Genomic DNA, 22,489 nt, shown 5'->3' with positions numbered 1-22,489 from the left:
ACAGAGCATTTACATATACATCTCCTAACACAGTGACAGAATATGAGAGAGATAAAAGATATGGACCTTTTAATTTTTTTACCACTGCAAACAAAAGCATATCTTAGCAAGTGAAATCATCTTAAATCCAGTCAATATATCAAATATTTTGTATTTTCAGACTACACTTTTTATAAGACTATTTAACTTATTTCTCAACATTATTTACTTGTTTGCATTTACATTTAAGTGATTTTGTTTTACGCATATGTATTAAAAACGTACCCATCCATAACTCAACTGTTAAAAGGCCCGTTGTAATGTCACAAAAAACAGTACATCTACATATAAATGCATCTGCCTGTTCTGTGTAGTGCCATTTAGCCCCGCCTACTCATTCTTAAGTCATATGGAGTGCTTTTTAAACAAGGCACACAGAACAGCCAATCAGAGCAGAGCTCATTTACATGCATCAGTCTTTAAGGCACAGTAACAAAAACAGCCTGTTGAAAACAGTAAAATATGACAAAATGTAGGCTATTGACCCTTTAAAGTGTTCCAGTCCATATATAAAAACTCTGCTGTTAACTCAATCTCAGTTCAGAGTTTTTGTGATGTCACAAAAAACATTGCACCTATATCTGCCTGGTTAGCCTTGTGCCATTCAGTCCTGCCCATTCATGACATTGTAAGAAGTGCTCCTTGAATGAGGCTCAATACATATTGTCCAGTCAGATCACAGCTCATTTACATATATTAGTAAAGGTACATTAAAGGAATTACATTTTTATAGAGTGTAAAAATGAATTAGTCCATAAAAATAACATACGAGAAAAATGTAAGACAACTAGGTCTTTAATGCTAACATGAGTTAATATTTTAGTTTTTTCTCTCTGTATCAGTGAAGGAGACAGACAGACGGAGGGGGACTGAGCGTCAGAGCGGACAGGTAAAGGTGTGGAGATGAGCTGTCAGATGCTGTAAGGTCACCACACAGCTGAGACAACAACCTCCCACTCTCACCCTGTCCACCCCCTCCCCCAACTGTCCCGTGTCTCCATCTCTATCTTTCTCTTCTGATCCCTGACTCACTCACATTACTGTTTATCATCAGGTCAGGTTGGGCAGTACAATGATATTTTATCATGATGATATGTCATTTTTCACTTTTTGACATAATTTGAAAAATCGTGTTTCTCTTTACACGGTGTGCTAATATTATGATGATTGGCCCAAAAGAAACAGGCCAAAATTACTTGGAAGAAATTCTGGTTTCTTTGACTTACATTAAAAGTAAAGTACGTTTTTTTCTTCTCTTGTAAAGTTACCATTTTGGAAATATGTGGTTTTGATCTGACAGCAGTAATATGCTTTTATTTCTATATCATTGATGCTTTTCCTATATCATGCATGTATTCTCAGTACTTAAACTGAACACCGATTGACTATGTTTTATTGCAAAGTGAGCATAATTAGGCCTGTTTAACTGGAATTAGTGCAGCTATTATTATTATTATTGTCATTGTTATTATTATTACATTGTTCATATGGGGTGCTACAGGTTCTATTTAGTGTGTTCCAACTTCTTAAAATCTCTGTTTTTGTTACTTTGCCTTTAATAGTATATATTTAAATATATGTAAATGAGCTGTTCTGATCGGCTGTGCCTCTTTCAGAAAGCAGCCCAGGCTGAAACACTCCTTATGACTTCAGTGTGAATGGTGGGACTAAACTGCTGTAGGCTGAATGGGTGGAGCTAAACTGCTGTAGGCTGAATGGGTGGGGCTAAACTGCTGTAGGATGAATGGGTGGGGCTAAACTGCTGTGGGCTGAATGGGTGGGGCTAAACTGCTGTAGGCTAAATGGGTGGAGCTAAACTGCTGTAGGCTGAATGGGTGGAGCTAAGCTGTTGTAGGCTGAGTGGGTGGAGCCAAACTGCTGTAGGCTAAATGGGTGGAGCTAAACTGCTGCATGCTGAATGGGCCGGGCTAAACTGCTGTAGACTGAATGGGTGGGGCTACACTGCTGCAGACTGAATGGGCAGATGTATGTAAATGTTTTTGATTTTGTGACATCATTGAATTTGAAGCATGCTGTTTTTGTAGTTTAATGATGAGCTATATAGACTGAGGTGTGAACAGTGTGTACTGAAACTTTAGGAATGCTTATACACTTACGTTTTAAAGACTGTATGTTTTTTAAAAGACTCGGAAAATTCTGTTTTCCACCATATGGGCCCTTTAAACGTGAACTTTAAGCTGTTTACTCCTCTTGATGTAATTATGCCTGTTTGTGTGGTGTATATAGTGTGGGTGCGGGGGGGGGGGTCAGGGGTTGAACCAGTGACATTTACACACACATATATATATATATATATATATACATACACAGGCCTGAACATGAACACAAAACACAAAAAGCAGAGCAGAGCAGCCCTGTTTATAAAGGAGGACAACAGGATTTACTCACCAACCAGTTTAACTAGACCAGAGCTCAGAAACACAAAGAGGGATTTCTTTCTCTCTCTCGCTCTCTCTCTCTCTCTCTCTCTCTCTCTCTCTCACCTGAGCTTTGTTTACGGCATGTTCCTCTTGGCTTATCTCTCTCTCTGTTTCTCCATGGCTGGTCTCCTCCTCCAGGCCACTCTCCAGCTCCAGAATGCGGAACTCCCAGTCCTCGAATGCCCGCACTGCGCTGTCCACTGCGTCCTTCTCCTGCACATGGACACTTTGTCACTTTAACACTAACGCAGAATCAGATTCCCCAACTTTAATCCAAATGTAGCTCATCAGCCGAGACATGTTGAGTTTACTTTTTTAGTTTTAGCACTGGAGCTATGAGGCTAATGTAGCTAACAATCACTGGAAACTTATACACCACCATTTAGCATGGACAGTGTAACATCATAATATGTTTATTTTGAAAGTTTGATTCTGAGACATTCAAGGGGTCCAAGAGGTTAATTAGGGGTAATAGACCCCCCCATGACCCCCTGTATGTTGTACCTTTATTAAGTCCGCAACATAATGTGCGCTCCCAACCCTCACACACCCAACAACGATCGATGGGACAGCAGTTACACCGCAATTCCACACCAGTCACATCATCAAACACACTGCGTTTCAGCTGCAGTCTGAGAGAAATTAAGCTTCTATCTTCTGATCTGAGGATGGTCAGCTCCCTCCATTGTTCGTCCTATCTGCTGATCTGAGGTGGTCAACTCCCTACATTGTTGGTTTGGCCCTTTGATTGCTGACCATAAGGTCACACAATAACCCTCTAGGGTGGCAACCATCAAGGAGTGTTGATGTTCGCCATCCTTGCAGGGAATCGGCACCTCTGTCCTTTTGATAGGGTAATCATCACCCCCCTGCTTAACCCCCTCTTCTTTATCACCCTTATCCCCCTCGCATACCCCTGCTTAACCCCCTCTTCTTTATCACCCTCATCCCCCTCGCTTACCCCCCCTAAAACTCCTCTTCCGCACCTTCTTCCTCCTCCCACAACTTCCAGTGTATATAGGGTTCTCCTAAAATATCCCTAATCAGACTGGCTGTGATAGACTGGCTGCGATCGACTAAGCTGTGCCCACATTTCCTGTGTGTCAATAAAATCAAGTCTATGCTGAAGGTCTCCTGACTTCTGAATCCTGAAAGCTGAATTTCTAACAAGTCCAACTAATGAACACACAGCGAGCAAAAAACAAACAAAAAAAAACAAAAAACATTTAGCTAAAAAATGACCAAAAGAGAAGTGGACAGTGAACGTAGCGATTTTCAAAACTGAGCTCAAATAGCTTTCACTTCCAATAAGGATAAAACTCACAAGGAAACCTTTCACTTCAAAGAAAACAAGGGTAAAGAAGTCACAGAGCTAAAAGATGAAATGTGGTTAACTGGCTTTTTTTGTGCAATATAAGGGACCATCTAAACACACTGACCCTACAACTGCATGGGTGCGGTCGTCTGATCACTGTCACAAGGTCATGAGGAAACATCCCAGACCAAACTGCACTTGTGGGAAAATCAAATGTATCAATGTAACCGAGTGAGCAGTCTCAAGAGAGCTCACTACTACAGCTTTCAGGTTGTATGAGCAAACTGAGCACAATGAGTCTGAGACCCAAAAGTTTAATTTTGAGGTTTTCCGTAATGTGTTTGCAGATGATGTGGAGAGGACACTACATATAAGCAGAGGTGGACGAAGTACACAAATCATGTACTTGAGTTAGAGTAGAGATACCCAAGGTAAAATATTACTCCAGTAAAAGTAGAAGTTCCTCCCTTCAGGCCTCCATTTTAGTAAAAGCACAAAAGTATTTGTCTTCAAATGTACTTAAATATCAAAAGTAAAAGTACTAAAAGATTAATTATGACTCTGATGTCCTGTTATCATTTTTGTAATAAGACTCTTGCTTCATGAACTCGTTTAGGTGAAAATACACCAGTGTCACTCTTGGTAATCCAATCTTTTAATAGAATGTCATTAATTAGTGACGCTGATGTCTATTAAAATTATCATAAGCACAAAACACTGAAGGCAAACATTTCCATTAGGTAGAACCAAGTGGCTCTGAAATAAACTGAAACTTTGCTTGTTTGTAAAAAGTTAAGATTTATTTGCAACTTAGTTACAAGGTTAAGTTTAATAAAAACTTGCTTTAAACTCAGATTCACAAATGAGGTCTCTGTTCATAAATAAACTAGCAAAAACAAATTTACTATAAAATGTACTAGAAAATTTCAATATAGAATTCAAAATCTTTATGAATTCAGAAAAAAGAAATGTATATGTGTCCATATATGTGTACAATATGTGTACATATTTCTATATTGTGGTCTATTTAGACAAAGTTAGGTTAGTTCATCATTTACGTTGAATAGACTCTCCCAAAACTTTACGCTGCTGCACTGACGTTGAACTGTGTGCTTGCACTAGGGTCAGTTTGTCCAACAGGTCAAAACAAGCTCAAAACAAAGTGCACGCTGTGCCCTGATTGGTGTTCTTGCTTTGCGCTTCTTTCGTTTTGACATGTTACATTTTTATATGCACAAAAAACAAAAGGAACGACAGATTTCACATAATATAGCGGAGTAAAAAGTTACATATTTGACTTTGAAATGGAGTGAAAGTAAAAGTCACCCCAAATGGAAATACTTCATTAAAGTACAGAAACATGAAAAAACTACTTAAGTACAGTAACAAATTACATTTACTTAGTTACTCTCCACCTCTGCGTATTAAGTGGAGCTAGCTGAACTACAGTGCAATGGCGTGAATTTGTTAAGATTTTGTAATATGGCTTTTGCCTTGAGCTCCAGAATAAGAATTAACGAGAATTAAAGATACATTCTTTGACCTGCTGTAACCTCCAGGGTTTGTTTGTATGTGTGTGGCTCTGCGTTGTTGTTGTTTACCTGTTGGAGTTGGGTCATAAGCTGCTCCTTCTGGCTCTCTGGCTGGGTGTGGAGTTTCTTCTCTTTCTCTGTCCACGACTTCTTCAGCTCCTCCACCCGCAGCCTCTCCTTCTCCAGCTGCTCACGCTCCTTCAGAAGATGAGTCAGTGCATCAGGAAATCTCAGCTTTCACAACAATCTGATATGATTATTTTGGCCTGTTTGCTTAAAAACTGAACACACAGAACCAGGAGGAGGAACTGTTTACACCAGGGGTGCACAACTCTGGTCATGGAGGGCTGGTGTCCAGCACAGGTGATTTACCTGCTCCAACACACCTGATTACATTTTTCCATTAATTGCCAGGTTAAGTGGGTGTGTTTGAGCTGGGAAACCTCCAAACCGTGCTGGACACCGGCCCTCCAGGACCGAAGTTGTGCACCCCTGGTTTACAGAGTAGTGGCACAATATCAACAGCACACCAAGAATTTTTATATTCCTGTATAAAATAGTCAGAGAATTTTGTTTTAGGGAAAAATAAGTCCATACAATATTAAATATTATAAATAATTATCACCACATTCCAAAATCAGTTCAATCACCACCCTCAGATCAACGCATCATGATTCATCAAAGCTCTTTTTGTGAATGTGATTCTGATTTAGATTTTTATTGTAAATGTGTTTGTGGTTTTAATTCTAATTCTGCCTGTTATAGCGATGGTGACTCTGACAGTGACTGTGTTTCCTATTCAGACCTGCTGTATGACAGCCTGTGTCTGCGTCTGCTTCTGTCTGCTTGTCTCCTTCAGCGTCTGCAGCTGTACAGTGTGTTTGCGCAGATTCTCCTGTTCTGTCTGCAGCTCCCCACGCAGCAGAGCTATCTCCAGCTGCAGCTGTACACACACACACACACACACACACACACACAGATAATACACACACAAACACACACACACACCCACGCAGATAAGACACACACACACACACACACACACACACACACACACACTGTCACTCTGACTGCATGACTAGAACTGCCCTCTCCAGGCTCCGCCCACTGATGTGTTCTTACACAACAAATTCTGTTGTTGTTGCAAAAGATTTCCTCTCACCTCTATCTTTAGCTCCTCCCTCTGCTGGTCGAGCTCTGTGATTCGCTGCTGCAGTGCGCTGGGTGTGGTCAGGGCCTTGAAGGAGTCCATTCGTCTGACATTGGACTGAGGATGAGGAGGTGAAGAACAGCGTCATCTCTCTCTCTCTCTCTCTTTCTCTCTCTCACGCTCACACTCTCTCTCTCTTTCTCTCTCTGGTAGAAAAGATAAATGCCTCCACACTCACCCACTCGCTTTCAGTGCTGCTGCCCTCAGTGTCTGACTCTGCCCCTGAAGAGGCAGGGCTTCGTTCATCACCTGCCAATCGGGTGATCCAGGGGGGAATCTGGCCAGGCTCCCATTGGTTCCTCTGTGAGTCCATATTGCATTTGGGTGTGTCTAGAGATGGAGAAACAGATGAGAGTTAGATGAAAGGGGAGATCCACCAAAAAAACCTTTTTTTGTGATGCAATGCAGTTTCTGTAACATAACATCAAACCCCTCAATCAACACAGAATTCATTCATTGTATCTTTTTTACTTGTTCTTCTTCCAGTGTTTTCCCACTACAACACCCAGCATGCAAATACACAATTTGTTATGCAGAATCACATTTATAATAAATACAATGTGATATTCAGATTCATAGCAGTAGGTGGTAACTGGTTCCTTCTGCATTCACCAGCTAACAAAACAAAACAAATAAGTGCACAAAATTGTGTGCAGTTCTTCTGACATTCTTCCCACCTTCAAGGTGCATCATTAGAAGGTGGGGTGTCCTCATATTTAAACTGGAAAATCTCACTATAGAGACTTCTGTGGCCACCACCAAAAGCAAGTAGATATGTTTACAACAGATTAAACAACACATAAACTTTCCATTTTGGGTGGACTACCCCTTCAAAGGAATAGTTCAGCAAAAATTTAATTCCACAGTTACTCCACAATTACTCCAAATACCTGATCAGCCAACACAAGTTTGATGTCTGAAGTGTTCTTTAGTTTTAGCACTCTAGCTAAGAGGATAATGTAGCTTACACTCCACTTATTAACACTGTACTAACTGCATACCTAAATCATCAGCTTTGCCTTAAATGAAGTTGTTTTACAGAGTCCAAAATCAAGATGTGGAAAGCAGGAGGTCCTGGGGGGTCCGGGACCTCCTAATTAACCTCTTGGATCCCCTGAATGTCTCAAAAATCTGGGAGGTCCCGGAAACACTTACGCTGTCTGTTCAAGAAAAAATTGACACTCAGATGCAAATGAGTGAAAGCTTAAAGATGGGATTTCACACACTGAATAGATAATCAGTCATAACAGTCAGTCACCAATCATCAGCCTCAGATCTGCATCAGGATTCATCAGTGCACTTTTTGTGACTTTGATTTTGACTGTGATCTGATTGTGATTGTTATTTTGGTTATGAATGCAGTTCTGATTGTGACTATGAGTGTGATTTGGGATTTTGATTGTAATCGTGATTGTGATTTTAAAAATGACTGATTCTGATTGTGATTTTGAGTCTGATTGTAATTTTAATTCTGACTATAAGCCGACGCAAGTGATGATTCAGAGACAGAGAGTTAGAGAGAGAGAGAGTGAGAGAGTAAGAGAGAGAGTTAGAGAGAGAGAAAGAGAGAGAGAGAGAGAGAGTTAGAGAGAAAGTTAGAGAGAGTGTGAGAGAGTAAGAGAGAGAGAGTTAGAGAGAGAGTTAGAGAGAGAGTTAGAGAGAGAGAGAGAAAGAGAGAGAGAGTTGGAGAGTTAGAGAGAGAGTTAGAGAGAGAGAGAGAAAGAGAGAGAGAGTTAGAGAGAGTTAGAGAGAGTGAGAGAGTAAGAGAGAGAGTTAGAGAGAGAGAGTTAGAGAGAAAGTTAGAGAGAGTGTGAGAGAGTAAGAGAGAGAGTTAGAGAGAGAGAGAGTTAGAGAGAAAGTTAGAGTGTGAGAGAGTAAGAGAGAGAGTTAGAGAGTTAGAGAGAGAATTAGAGAGAGAGAGAAAGAGAGAGAGAGTTAGAGAGAAAGTTAGAGTGTGAGAGAGTAAGAGAGAGAGTTAGAGAGTTAGAGAGAGAATTAGAGAGAGAGAGAAAGAGAGAGAGAGTTAGAGAAAGTAAGAGAGATGATGGTATGATGCTAATTGGTGGGTATAAGCTTCCATTACTTGTTAGCTCCATTAGCCTCATAGCTTCAGTGCTAAAATTAAAAAAAGCAGATTTCAGACCCTGCACATGTCTTGGCTGATAGACCTAATTTGGGGTAAGAGGGGAAAAATGTAATTCTTCTTTTCTGAAGTATCACTTTAATGCAGAGCGGAGGTGTGCAGTAGCTGGGTCCAGCACTCGGGGGGTTAATGAGGCTGAGGTGACAGAATGGTCAGGGCCAGGGTCAGAGGAGAGAAACTCCCCCATGCTGATCACAGAAACTGAAAGAGCTGCTCCTCAATAAAGAAGAGAGAGCAGTGATGGAGAAGATCTCCCTCCCTCCTTTCCTTCATTCACTCAGTCCTTCACTCATTCAGGCACTTTTATTCTCCGCCGATCAGAGAGATGCACAAGCGCCCATTCAGTGCTTTATACTCACTTGCCCTGCCACTTAACCACACTCTCCCTCTCTCTCTCCACCTCACACACACAGTACAGTACAGGAATACTCTGTGTGAGAACCAGCCATCCCCCATTGTCATCCCCCCTCTCTCTCTCTCTCGCCTTATTAGGAAATCACAGTCTACAGCACTGAGGATAAATATAAAACTCTGATATTAGCTACAGAGAGAGAGAGAGAGAGAGCAAGAGAGAAGGAGAGATAAAAAGGGACACAGAGGCTAGAGTGGGAGCTAAATATATATATATATATATATATATATATATATATATATATATATATATATATATATATAGTGCCTTGCGAAAGTATTCACCCCTCTTGGCTTTTTATCCATTTTGTTACATTACAACCTGTATTTAAATGTTTTTTTTTAAATCTGAATTGTATGTGATGCATCTGCACGAAATAGTCTAAGTTGGTGAAGTGAAATGAGAAAAATATATTTTTAAAAAATCTTTGGAAATAAAAAACTGAAAATTGGCATGTGCATATGTATTCACCCCCTTTGCTATGAAGCCCCTAAAATGTTCTGGTGCGACTGATTACCTTCAGAAGTCACATGCTTAGTGAAATGAAGTCCACCTGTGAGCAAAAAAGTGTCACATGATCTGTCAGCATATACACACCATTTCTGAAAGGCCCCAGAGGCTGCGACACCATTAAGCAAGAGGCACCACTAACCAAACAACACCATGACGACCAAGGAGATCTCCAAACAAGACAGGGACAAAGTTGTTGAGAAGTCAGGGTTGGGTTATAAAAAAGTATCCAAATCTCTGTTGAACCCCCGGAGCACCATCAAATCTTTTATCATCAAATGGAAAGAACATCGTACCACAACAAACCTGCCAAAAGAGGGCTGCCCACCAAAACTCTCAGACCGGACAAGGAGGGCAGAGACCAAAGGTAATCCTGAAGGAGCTGCAGAGTTCCCAAGCAGAGATTGGAGTATCTGTCCATACGACTACAATAAGCCGTACACTTCATAGAGCTGGGCTTTATGGAAGAGTGGCCAGAAAAAAAGCCTTTACTTTCAGACAAACATAGGAAGGCTCATTTTGAGTGGGAGGCATGTGCGAGACTCCCCAAATGTATGGAGGAAGGTGCTCTGGTCAGATGAGACCAAAATTTAACTTTTCGGCCACCAAGGAAAACACTATGTCTGGCGCATAACAAAATCATCTCATCACCCCAAGAACACCATCCCCACAGTGAAACATGGTGGTGGCAGCATCATGCTGTGGGGATGTTTTTCTGTAGTAGGGACTGGGAAACTGGTCAGAGTCGAGGGGAAGATGGATGGTGCTAAATACAGGGATATTCTTGTTTCGGTCTGTCAGTGATTTGAGACTGGGACAGAGGTTCACCTTCCAACAGGACAATGACCCAAAGCATACTGCTAAAGCAACACTCGAGTGGTTTAAGGGGAAATGTGTAAATGTATTGGAATGGCCTAGTCAAAGCCCAGACCTTAATCCAATTGAGAATCTGTGGTCAGACTTGAAGATTGCTGTTCATCACTGGAAACCATCTAACTTGAAGGATCTGGAGGATCAAGGATTTGCCTTGAGGAATGGGCAAAAATCCCAGTGGCAAGATGTGGCAAGCTCATAGAGACTTATCCAAAGTGACCTGCAGCTGTAATTGCCACAAAAGGTGGCTCTACAAAGTACTGAGTTTAGGAGGGTGAATAGTTATGCACACTGACGTTTTCTGTTATTTTGTTGTTGTTTGCTTCACAATAATGAAAAAAAAAATCAAATGTTCAAAGTTGTAGGCATGTTCTGTAAATGAAATGATGCAAACCCTCAAATAATCCATTTTAATTCCAGGTTGTGAGGTAGCAAAACACAAAAAATGCCAAATGCCAAAAAAATCCCAAATTATTTTCACTGTTAAAAATTTGGCAATACTGGACCTTATAGTCATGAGTGGTTTTGAATTTACACCTTCACTGTTATCTGATTATTCCTGTACTAGCAACACTATTCCTGCTTGGAAGAGGGAAGTCAGAGCTTGGAATTGTATCATTTTTGCCCTCCATGCATTCAAACTGTGAAGAAAATGGGCTCCTCCAAGGAAGTGTGTATTGTCAGCAACAAGCTAGCCAGGTGAAGTTAGTGGTGTGAGTGCTAATTTTATATATGACATTTTAGACATTAATACAGCAGAAAACAGCTGTTTTCTATGTAAAGACATAGTGCAGTAACAGCGTCCTGATCAGAGAATGGAGCCACGCTCCCTCTGTGTGTGTGTAATCTGAGCTTCTCAGTGTTTCATTTACATAACTGGTCTGGCTGTACATGCATGTTAGTCCCACCCTGTTAAAAGTCGGCCCTCCTCATACTTTGTTTTGCCCTCCCCGGACAGTGACCACCCACACACCTCAGCTACCTTCCAAATATTCCTCCACCGAATATTCCTCGCAGTTGAGGAGGTTGAGGTATTTACATTTTTGCCCATTTCACCTTAAATCATGCAGCAGCTCTATTCTGCACCTGAGGCCCCTGAATGTAACATCATTTAAGGCAGATCTGGAACGAGAAGCTGAGGCACTGGAACATAGGCCCACTGCTGCACCTTTTAAGGTGGAATGGGGAAATTCAAACAATAAGAATCTGGCAAAAAGCAAGCTGACTATAGCTTCATTAAGAGCTGAAAGGTATGAAAACAGATGAGGAGGCTGCTCTGTTTATGGGCAACTTATTTTTGCTGTTTCACAGAACCAACAGGTCAGCATTGTTTTGGCCCATTTGCTAATCACGTTTTTGATAATGACTGGTTAGCTTCATAGCAGCAACTGTAGTGAATTTGCTAACCCACAGTCAAGTTAATGTTAGCTACATCACTTGCTGTGTTGCTGTTCACTCTAACATTATATTCTGGTATTTAACTGTACAGCACTTGTGAGAGATTTATGGCTAAGAAGATAGTTTGCTAGCCCAGCGTTGTTCACTATCGCAATGCGTACTCATGAATTTGGATCCAGAGCTTCTAAAGGAGCCCTGAAGGGAGGGATTTGTTTTCAAATATCAAAAGTCGCTTTCCAGATTTCCAGAATTATAAACTGCACCATTAATGTTTGTGATGTGTAAAGTTCCCAGAAAAGTGAACTTCATGGTCAGTTTTACAGATTAAACCAACCACTGTGCCTGTATGCTGACTGAGTAAAGCTAATATCGTTTAAAAGTAGATAAGTGTTTCTTTATTATTTAGCAGCCAGTTTAATTTGACATCATATGCTAAACTCAATACCATCTCACTGGATTTCCCACCTTAGGGGCACATTTTTCCTAATCGGAGGTGTGAAATTAAAGAGTTATAAGCTATAATAGAGCCCAGCATTAATCCAGAACACAGACGGTCTCCTTTATTGGTGCTGTTAGCAAGCTAGTTAACTATAAAAATGTAATGTACATGAACAAAAACACAATATACCAGATAATTACATACACTCACCGGCCACTTTATTAGGTACACTAGTATTGTTAGTAAAAGGCTGGACCCCCTTTTGCCCCTTTTAATTCTTCGTGGCATACTTTCAACAAGGTGTTGGAAACATTCCTCAAAGATTTTGGTCCATATTGGCACAACAGCATCACGCAGTTGCTGCAGATTTGTTGGCTGCACATCTGTGATGCGAATCTCCTGTTCCACCAAGGTGCTCTATTGGACTGAGATCTGGTGACTGTGGAGGCCACTGGAGTACAGTGAACTCATTGTCACGTTCAAGAAACCAGTTTGAGATGATATGAGCTTTGTGACATGGTGGATTATCCTGCTGGAAGTAGCCATCAGAAGATGGGCACACTGTGGTCATAAAGGGATGGACATGGTCAGCAACAATACTCAGGTAGGCTGCGGCATTTAAACAATGCTCAATTGGTACTAAAGGGCCCAAAATATGTGCCATGAAAATATCCCCCACAACATTACACCACCACCACCAGCCTGACCCGTTAATACAATGTAGGATGGATCCATGCTTTCATGTTGTTTTCTCTCTCTCTCTCTCTCTCTCTCTCTCTCGCTCTCTCTCTCTCTCTCTCTCTCTCTATATATATATATATATATATATATATATATATATATATATATATATATATATATATATATATATATATATATGAAGCAGCTTGGAAGATGGATGGATGGATGGATGTATTTATATATGTATATATATATCCAAATCATTGAATTCAGATGTTCTAAATACTTCTACAAACATTTGTGAAAGAATGGTCTGAATCCCAGCATGGCTAACTCATGTAAAGCGTACAGCGGTATCAAAGTATCGTAAAGGTAGTAATACAGTTTCCTGACTGACTGCATATCATGAAGTCTATCTTAAATAGAGCCAGCAGATGGTGTAGTTCTGCACTTTCCTTCCATATTGGATAAGGACAAGTTCACCATTGTCATAAATTGTTTCCTTGAATATATTCGCCCTGAAAGTCTGTAGCGTGAAAGAGTTCATTCACTGAAATGAATGTAATTACACTCACAATACGTCAGTCTGAGTGACCATAAGGCTTTTAAGACTTTGACTTGACTTGACTTATTATTATTATTAATCAGTCCAGACTGAAGATCTGCCCGCATTGTTTAAGAGTTCAATTATTTTGAGCTATTAATTTAAGGTGGACTGTTAAATGGTTTTGACACAATTCCTCAGAGCTACAGTGTGAGCATCAGTGCTATTCAGACAGGTGTTTGATTTAATTCAGATTTCTGCCCTGGAGGCTAAACACACCCCCCCACACACACCCACACACACACACTCAAGCACACACACACACACACTCAAACACACACACACAGACACACACACACACACACAGACACATACATACGTACACACAGACATACACTTACACTCATACACAAACACTCAAACACAAACACCTGCAAACTCAAAAAACACTCACTCACACACCTATACACACCCCACACATACTCACATACACACTCACACACACCTATACACACACACACATTTATACACTTACACTTACACTCACAAACACACATACACACACCCATGCACACACACACACACACCCAAACACACACACACACACACACGATCTTGTGAATTGTTGCAGCATTACATAGACTTCCATTCATTTTCTGGAGGCCGACCTAAACCTTCACTAGAACTGCTACTTCCCTAACCCTCATATTTACCCTCACCTTTACCTTCATGCTTGCCTTTATGGTCACCCTAAAACATGTTTTCACCTTAAAATATAATGATCTACGTTGTGGGGACCAAGTTGTGGAAGAAAAGTCCCCACAATGTGAGTGTATAAATTTTTGTTGCCACAGTGTGGTATAAACCTGTTGCATACACACACACACACAAACCCACCCACACACACATACACACACACACACACACACTCCCTCACACAGTCTCTGTGGCAGACAGTGTGTGTGGCTGTGTGAGGAACTGTGAGACAGTCTGAGACTTCCACACCTTCACTGATCTGACAGGTCTTATCTTCACAGAAAGTCCAGCTCAGAAGTAGTGCTGAAGTCCACTCAGAGCAACGCAGCTTAACTTTAAGGATCATTGGTCAGAACTCAGTAACACACACACACACACACACACACACACACACACACACACACACACACACACACACACACACACACACACACACTCAGCAATATGGTGAAATAAACAACCAGCTCTCAATCAGTGCTGACCAGGAGAGAGAAAACAGGAGAGAATAGAGGGACAGAAAAGAGGGGAAATTTGTGAGGAAAGGAGAGGGAGAAAAAGAACAAAAGGAGAAAGATGTGGCTGAGAAAGTAGAGAAAAAGGAGCTGCTGGGGGAAGGAGAGGATGTAGGAAAACAGAGAGAGAAAAAAGAAAGAAAAACAAGAGAAATTAGGGAGTAAAGGGAGAGAAATAAGGACAAAAGTGAGCGAAAATAGCGACAAAAAGAAAGGAGAGGACGAGGAAGAGAAGGAGAAGGGAGAAATGATGGAGAAACAAGGAGAGAAAGGAGAGAAAAAGGGGTGAATGTAGAGTAAAGGGCAGATGTTGGTCAGATAAAGGCGCGCGGTTATAATGAGAGTAAATTGTGATAATTGCTGAGGAGTGGCAGAGAGAGATTACAGAATTATGATAAACATCCTGTAAGTTATGTAACAACTCACTGCACTACAGCACATAATACAGTATACAACACACTGCTGAATAGCACAGGCTCATACACATATCCCTTATTCATTTACATATAAGTGGCTATGTACACTAAAATAGTACATCCTAGATAATATGTCAGATTTGTATTTTATATAGTATATGTATGGAATAATAACTTTCTAAACAAGTGTGCAAAATACAGTGTGTCCTGGGGGGCTCTGGGGCCTCCTAATTAACCTCTTGGACCCCCTGAATGTCTCAGAATCAAACCTGATGAGTCCCTGAAAATCAATTTATTATGACGTTATGCTGTAATGCAAAACAGATGCTCAAGTCCAGACTCTGTGTATCTCATTGTTGATCTGCTTCTCCCACAATCAGCTTATGTCTTCATTGTTCTTTACTAGGGCGGCACGGTGGCGTGGTGGGTAGCGCTGTTGCCTCACAGCAAGGAGGGCCTGGGTTCGATTCCCTGGCCGGGCGACCAGGGTCCTCTCTGTGTGGAGTTTGCATGTTCTCCCCATGTCTGCGTGGGTTTCCTCCGGGTTCTCCGGTTTCCTCCCACAGTCCAAAGACATGCAGTCAGGCCAATTGGACGTGCTAAATTGCCCCTAGGTGTGAGTGTGTGAGTGACTGTCTGTCTGCCCTGTGATGGACTGGTGACCTGTCCAGGGTGTATCCTGCCTTCCGCCCGGCTAGGCTCCAGCACCCGCGACCCTGACGGAGAAGCGGCTTAGAAAATGGATGGATGGATGGATGGATGTTCTTTACTATTTAGAGCTACAGGGTGGCGCTGTAGCAAACTGGTTCACCCAGTTGGTCCTTCAAAGTCTAGAAACGGAAACTCTGCCCGGATTCCTCTGAAAAACTTTACAGTGCGCTGCAGCAGATCTGAAAATCTGAAAACTAGCCGTTTCCCCAAGAGTTTGGAGTGAAGAGTGGCTGTTCCTCAATTCTCACGCTGAAGACAGAAGAGAAGACGAGGATGATCTCTGAATTTCACGCACTGCCTAACTCTAATCTTAACCTCAGGGACCAAACAGAAATGGGTTCTGTTTCCCGGACAGTGATTAAGTCTGACTTATTCTAACTTGGTTAAAAACATACTTAACAAACTTAGGGGTGTTTTGTTGTGGTTCTCTCAGAAGAAATAGTATGACTGTGGTAGAACCCTGAGGAGCACGCCTGCAGTACCTTTAGTTAGAGAACATAATTGTACCGTATTGTGTTACAGAATATATTCTTAGTCTCATGGACTCCACACAGCCTGTCTTCTCTCCCAGCTTTTTACCGTACTTGAACTTAAGGAAGCTAAAAATATACTCCTCACTTAGATCTTAAAGGGCAATTGTCCACCCATTTTCCAAAATTACCTGCATAATTAAATGGTTAAGATGTAAACAGAGTGGTATAGAGTGGTTCCGTGTGAAATGCTCAGTTCTAGAGAAACTTACCAAGTCAGAACTGTTCACAGGTGTGGTGATAGGAACCAGACGTCCACCTCTAAAAGCTTAAACTTAAACTCCATTCATGGTGGAGGGATACATGCAGGGAGCTGTGAGGCAAAATAGTCCCCAAAGAAAATTTATTATTTCAGATTTTCCACTATTTTCCATCATCAACATTCCATATAAACTCAGAAGACTCATGTAGGCTCTCTGGTGGTTCTGGATAGTAAATAAAATGTCTATATTTGTGTTGTAGTCATGGCGACCCATGGTTCCTATCACCACCACGCTAAAGACATCTGAAACGTTTCACACCAAACCACTCTGAATATCTCTGTTTACATCTCACACACTGAGTTATTGTAAAATCGGTGGAATTGCCCTTTATGGCCTTGATGAGTGATGGTTAGAACTGCTTTTCTCTGGTTTTACTACACATGCAAGCTCTCTCTCTCTCTCTCTCTGTCTCTCTCTGTCTCTCTCTGTCTCTCTCTTTCTCTCATTCTCTGCCCTCCCCTCTCTTCACAGTGCCCCTCTAATGACTCTGCTGTACTGAGTGATAACCCAGCATATCTCACACCTCTACTAACAGATCACAGCTCACACTGACCATTCTCAGATAAACATACACAAACACTCCACTCACCACAGCTCCTATTCTCCATGAAGCTCCGCCCCCTCCCAGCTCAAATCTCAGAGAACAGACTGAAAATCAATACTTTAATTACATACTGCTATAACGGACTAAATTACTGTCTTCAAGCTTCAGAAGAGCAGCTCTGAGTTCAGAGTTCATGTAGAAGCTCAGTGTTGAGGGTGGAAGCTCTGTCAGTGTTCACTGCTCAGGACATGGGAATCAAGCTGTTTGTTAAAGATGCTCAGTCCTGTAAACAAAGATTCAAACCCATTTCTAACAGTGTCAATCACTCATTTTCTACAGATTCATTTTGCTCTAAATGTTTTATGTGTTCCAAATTAGGCGCTAACGCTGGGGTCACCACATAGATTTGACCTGAGGCCAAATTCTCACAAAATAAATACTCTTACACTCGATACTCCCAACTACTGAAAGGACCAGATAATATCAGATGAGCACCAGGTACTATGAGGTGCACAGCAGATACTATGTGGTGAGTACCAGACACTAGCAAGTAAGCACCAGATATAAGCAGGTGAGCGCCAGGCACTATGTGGTGAGCATCAGATATTATCAGGTGAGCACCAGATACTATAAGGTGTGTGCCAGATACTGTGTGATGAGTACCAGATACTATGTGTTGAACACCAAGTACTATCAGGGAAGCACAAGAAAAAATATTCTGAGCACCAGATACTATCAAGTAAGCACCACATACTATTAGGTGAGCACCAAATACTATGTGCTGAGCACCAGATATTATGTGGTGAGCACAAAATACTATCAGGTAAGCACCAAATACTATCAGGTGAGCACCAGGTACTGTCAGGTATACACTAAATACTATCAGGTGAGCACCAGACACTGTCAGGTGAGCACCAAAGAATATGTGTTGAGCACCTGATATTCTGTGGTGAGCACCAAATATTCAGTTTGGCGCATAAAATACACAGCACATCCTTTCAGAGGCTCCAGACCCAATGGCTCACAGGCCTGTCTCACTGACAAACTCCCTCATGATTAGCAGTCTGAATGTCCTCCACAAGGGGGAGCTGTTACCACTCAAGTATTTGTACTAGTCAGGTTTTGTACTTTTGAACATGTCCTCATTGATCAAACTCACACAACAGGATGGCAAAGAATTACTGCAATTTTGGGCTGTAGAAATGTGTCACATCGCATTTCACAATGCAACGTATTGAGGTTGTTGGAATAACAGTAGATTCTCTCTGATTTGTCCTCTAGCGCCCTCTTCAGTACTGAGTGTTTTAACCGCAATTCATCTTTGCATTCGTTATTTCTGGCCTTAGTGTGAACACAAGCAAGCAAACAAGGCTTCATTTGGTGGACTGCACCAAGCTCACAGCACATGCTGCCCCCTACAGCGCAGGATGAGTGTTGGAACAGGTGTGAAAATAAACACGAATGCATCAATGTTTTCCTGCCACATCAGTGACACCAGATTGTTTGCTATTTGGACAATGCGCCAATACAGATTGATGGATTGTTACCTCTCTATTAATCACTAATCAGTCAAGGACTGTTTAGCCACTGTTGAGAGCAGAAGTTCCGAAGTCTGCTGATTGTTCTAAGGTGCACGTTCCTGCCGAGCAAAGCGTGTTTTTCCAGGTCAGCTGAACACAATCAACAGAGCTTCGTGCCAGCAGCTCACACTGAGCACGCTCAAACCAAACCGGACCAGCCCAACCTGACTCAGAGAGAATAATTACAGAGAGAAGAGCTATAGAACATTCCAAAGACATGAAGCAAACCTGGATGGGATGGCGCCGCCAGACAGGGCTGACAGATAGGGGGTGCTATATAGTGACGATTATATTTAATCTAATTTAATGACTACTCAAACACTGATTCCATTCGTTTCATTGTGGATTATCCTTTACAGAGACCACTGAAACATGGCATTTTACTGCATTTTTAGCACACATTTTCTATTCATTTGCTGAGTGTTATGTAAGTTTCGGAGACCTCTCTGGTGGAAATGTACGACTGCCTGCAACATTATGTAGCGTGGGTTATGCTTCTTCCCTGAGTGGATGAATCTGATGTTTGAAAGAGGATCAGAGAGAACTCAGTGTAAACTTGGTGAAGGATCGTCTCTGAGGATGTGAGTGAATTATCTAATATTGTCATCACATCTTCATCAGAATTTTGAGATCATTTGAGGCCTAAACATCGAGCTGGACCTTCTTTTTGAGACTATGTGTGATGTTAATATGTAAACATGTACAACATGGTGTGAAAAACTCATCGACTCTGACTTTTAAATGATTATTTCAGGCTTTACAGGTGACTCGCAGCAGCGCTGCTCAGCCTATTTTAGCCTGTTTATATTCTCCTCACTCAGTATGTATTAATCTGGGAATAAAGACTGTTTTATCTCAGATTCTAGAAGATTCTGCAGTGACAATTACAGAGAAATTGCAGGTGTCAGATTTTGTTAACTTTCATTCCCAAACTGACCAGATCAGAGTGCATCATCTCAAAAATGGACAAATACTAATACACCAAGTCCACCAGCCTCACCTCTGTGACTCCAAACCACTCTCAGCACTTCATAGCCACAATCTGTAGAGCATTATATCACAATAATAGCAGATCTATTCCCTGACAGGTGAAAACTTAGTTATATCAATGTTATATCACAGTAATAACATATAGAACTCCCCGAGAAATTAAGTTATACTTACATCCGTGTTATATCACAGTAATAACTGATATAACTCCCAAAGGGAATAAGATATAGTTGTATTAGTGTTATATCACAGTAATAATAGATATAACTCACTAGGAAGTCAAAAGTTATTTTATTAGTTTTTAGTTATTATCTGATATGACTCCCTGAGAGGTGAAAAGTTATAGTTACATTTATGTAATATCACATTAATAACAGCTGAACTCCCTGATGTGTAAACAGCTATGTTTACATTAGTGTTATTAGCTGATATGACTCCCTGAGAGGTGAATAGTTATATTTATGTAATATCACATTAATAACAGATTGAACTCCCTGATGTGTAAACAGCTATGTTTATATTAGTGTTATTAGCTGATATGACTCCCTGAGAGGTGAAAAGTTATAGTTACATTTATGTAATATCACATTAATAACAGCTGAACTCCCTGATGTGTAAACAGCTATGTTTACATTAGTGTTATTAGCTGATATGACTCCCTGAGAGGTGAATAGTTATATTTATGTAATATCACATTAATAACAGATTGAACTCCCTGATGTGTAAACAGCTATGTTTATATTAGTGTTATTAGCTGATATGACTCCCTGAGAGGTGAAAAGTTATAGTTACATTTATGTAATATCACATTAATAACAGCTGAACTCCCTGATGTGTAAACAGCTATGTTTATATTAGTGTTATTAGCTGATATGACTCCCTGAGTGGTTGAAAGTTATAGTTATATTTATGTAATATCACATTAATAACAGATTGAACTGCCTGATGTGTAAACAGCTATGTTTACATTAGTGTTATTAGCTGATATGACTCCCTGAGTGGTGAAAAGTTATAGTTACATTTATGTAATATCACATTAATAACAGCTGAACTCCCTGATGTGTAAACAGCTATGTTTACATTAGTGTTATTAGCTGATATGACTCCCTGAGTGGTGAAAAGTTACAGTTACATTTATGTAATATCACATTAATAACAGCTGAACTCCCTAATGTGTAAACAGCCATGTTTACATTAGTGTTATTAGCTGATATGACTCCCTGAGAGGTGAATAGTTATATTTATGTAATATCACATTAATAACAGATTGAACTCCCTGATGTGTAAACAGCTATGTTTATATTAGTGTTATTAGCTGATATGACTCCCTGAGAGGTGAAAAGTTATAGTTACATTTATGTAATATCACATTAATAACAGCTGAACTCCCTGATGTGTAAACAGCTATGTTTACATTAGTGTTATTAGCTGATATGACTCCCTGAGAGGTGAAAAGTTATAGTTACATTTATGTAATATCACATTAATAACAGCTGAACTCCCTGATGTGTAAACAGCTATGTTTACATTAGTGTTATTAGCGGATATGACTCCCTGAGAGGTGAATAGTTATATTTATGTAATATCACATTAATAACAGATTGAACTCCCTGATGTGTAAACAGCTATGTTTATATTAGTGTTATTAGCTGATATGACTCCCTGAGAGGTGAAAAGTTATAGTTACATTTATGTAATATCACATTAATAACAGCTGAACTCCCTGATGTGTAAACAGCTATGTTTATATTAGTGTTAATAGCTGATATGACTCCCTGAGAGGTGAATAGTTATAGTTATATTTATGTAATATCACATTAATAACAGCTGAACTCCCTGATGTGTAAACAGATATGTTTATATTAGTGTTATTAGCGGATATGACTCCCTGAGAGGTGAATAGTTATATTTATGTAATATGACATTAATAACAGATTGAACTCCCTGATGTGTAAACAGATATGTTTATATTAGTGTTATTAGCTGATATGACTCCCTGAGTGGTGAAAAGTTACAGTTACATTTATGTAATATCACATTAATAACAGCTGAACTCCCTGATGTGTAAACAGCTATGTTTACATTAGTGTTATTAGCTGATATGACTCCCTGAGAGGTGAATAGTTATATTTATGTAATATCACATTAATAACAGATTGAACTCCCTGATGTGTAAACAGCTATGTTTACATTAGTGTTATTAGCTGATATGACTCCCTGAGTGGTGAAAAGTTAGTTACATTTATGTAATATCACATTAATAACAGCTGAACTCCCTGATGTGTAAACAGCTATGTTTACATTAGTGTTATTAGCTGATATGACTCCCTGAGAGGTGAATAGTTATATTTATGTAATATCACATTAATAACAGATTGAACTCCCTGATGTGTAAACAGCTATATTTATATTAGTGTTATTAGCTGATATGACTCCCTGAGAGGTGAAAAGTTATAGTTACATTTATGTAATATCACATTAATAACAGCTGAACTCCCTGATGTGTAAACAGCTATGTTTACATTAGTGTTATTAGCTGATATGACTCCCTGAGAGGTGAATAGTTATAATTATGTAATATCACATTAATAACAGCTGAACTCCCTGATGTGTAAACAGCTATGTTTATATTAGTGTTATTAGCTGATAT

The 22,489-nt window shown here is 40.3% G+C and overlaps 1 protein-coding gene across 3 annotated transcripts in view; it reads right to left on the bottom strand.

The window, feature by feature from the left end:
* The window catches only part of LOC108431045 (pleckstrin homology-like domain family B member 3), a 33,815-nt gene that overhangs the window by 10,348 nt on the left and 978 nt on the right, over positions 1-22,489 (bottom strand). For all 3 annotated transcript variants that reach the window (XM_017703925.2, XM_017703926.2, XM_017703928.2), the window contains exons 2-6: positions 6,716-6,867; positions 6,490-6,594; positions 6,133-6,270; positions 5,397-5,525; positions 2,544-2,693 (exon numbers count right to left, since the gene is read on the bottom strand). In XM_017703925.2, coding sequence (XP_017559414.1) covers positions 2,544-2,693; positions 5,397-5,525; positions 6,133-6,270; positions 6,490-6,594; positions 6,716-6,867 — 674 coding nt within the window. The remainder of the gene's footprint in view (positions 1-2,543; positions 2,694-5,396; positions 5,526-6,132; positions 6,271-6,489; positions 6,595-6,715; positions 6,868-22,489) is intronic.

Source organism: Pygocentrus nattereri, chromosome 24 (assembly GCF_015220715.1).
Source record: "Pygocentrus nattereri isolate fPygNat1 chromosome 24, fPygNat1.pri, whole genome shotgun sequence".
NCBI lineage: Eukaryota > Metazoa > Chordata > Actinopteri > Characiformes > Serrasalmidae > Pygocentrus > Pygocentrus nattereri.
This window is presented reverse-complemented; position numbering and strand designations above follow the sequence as displayed.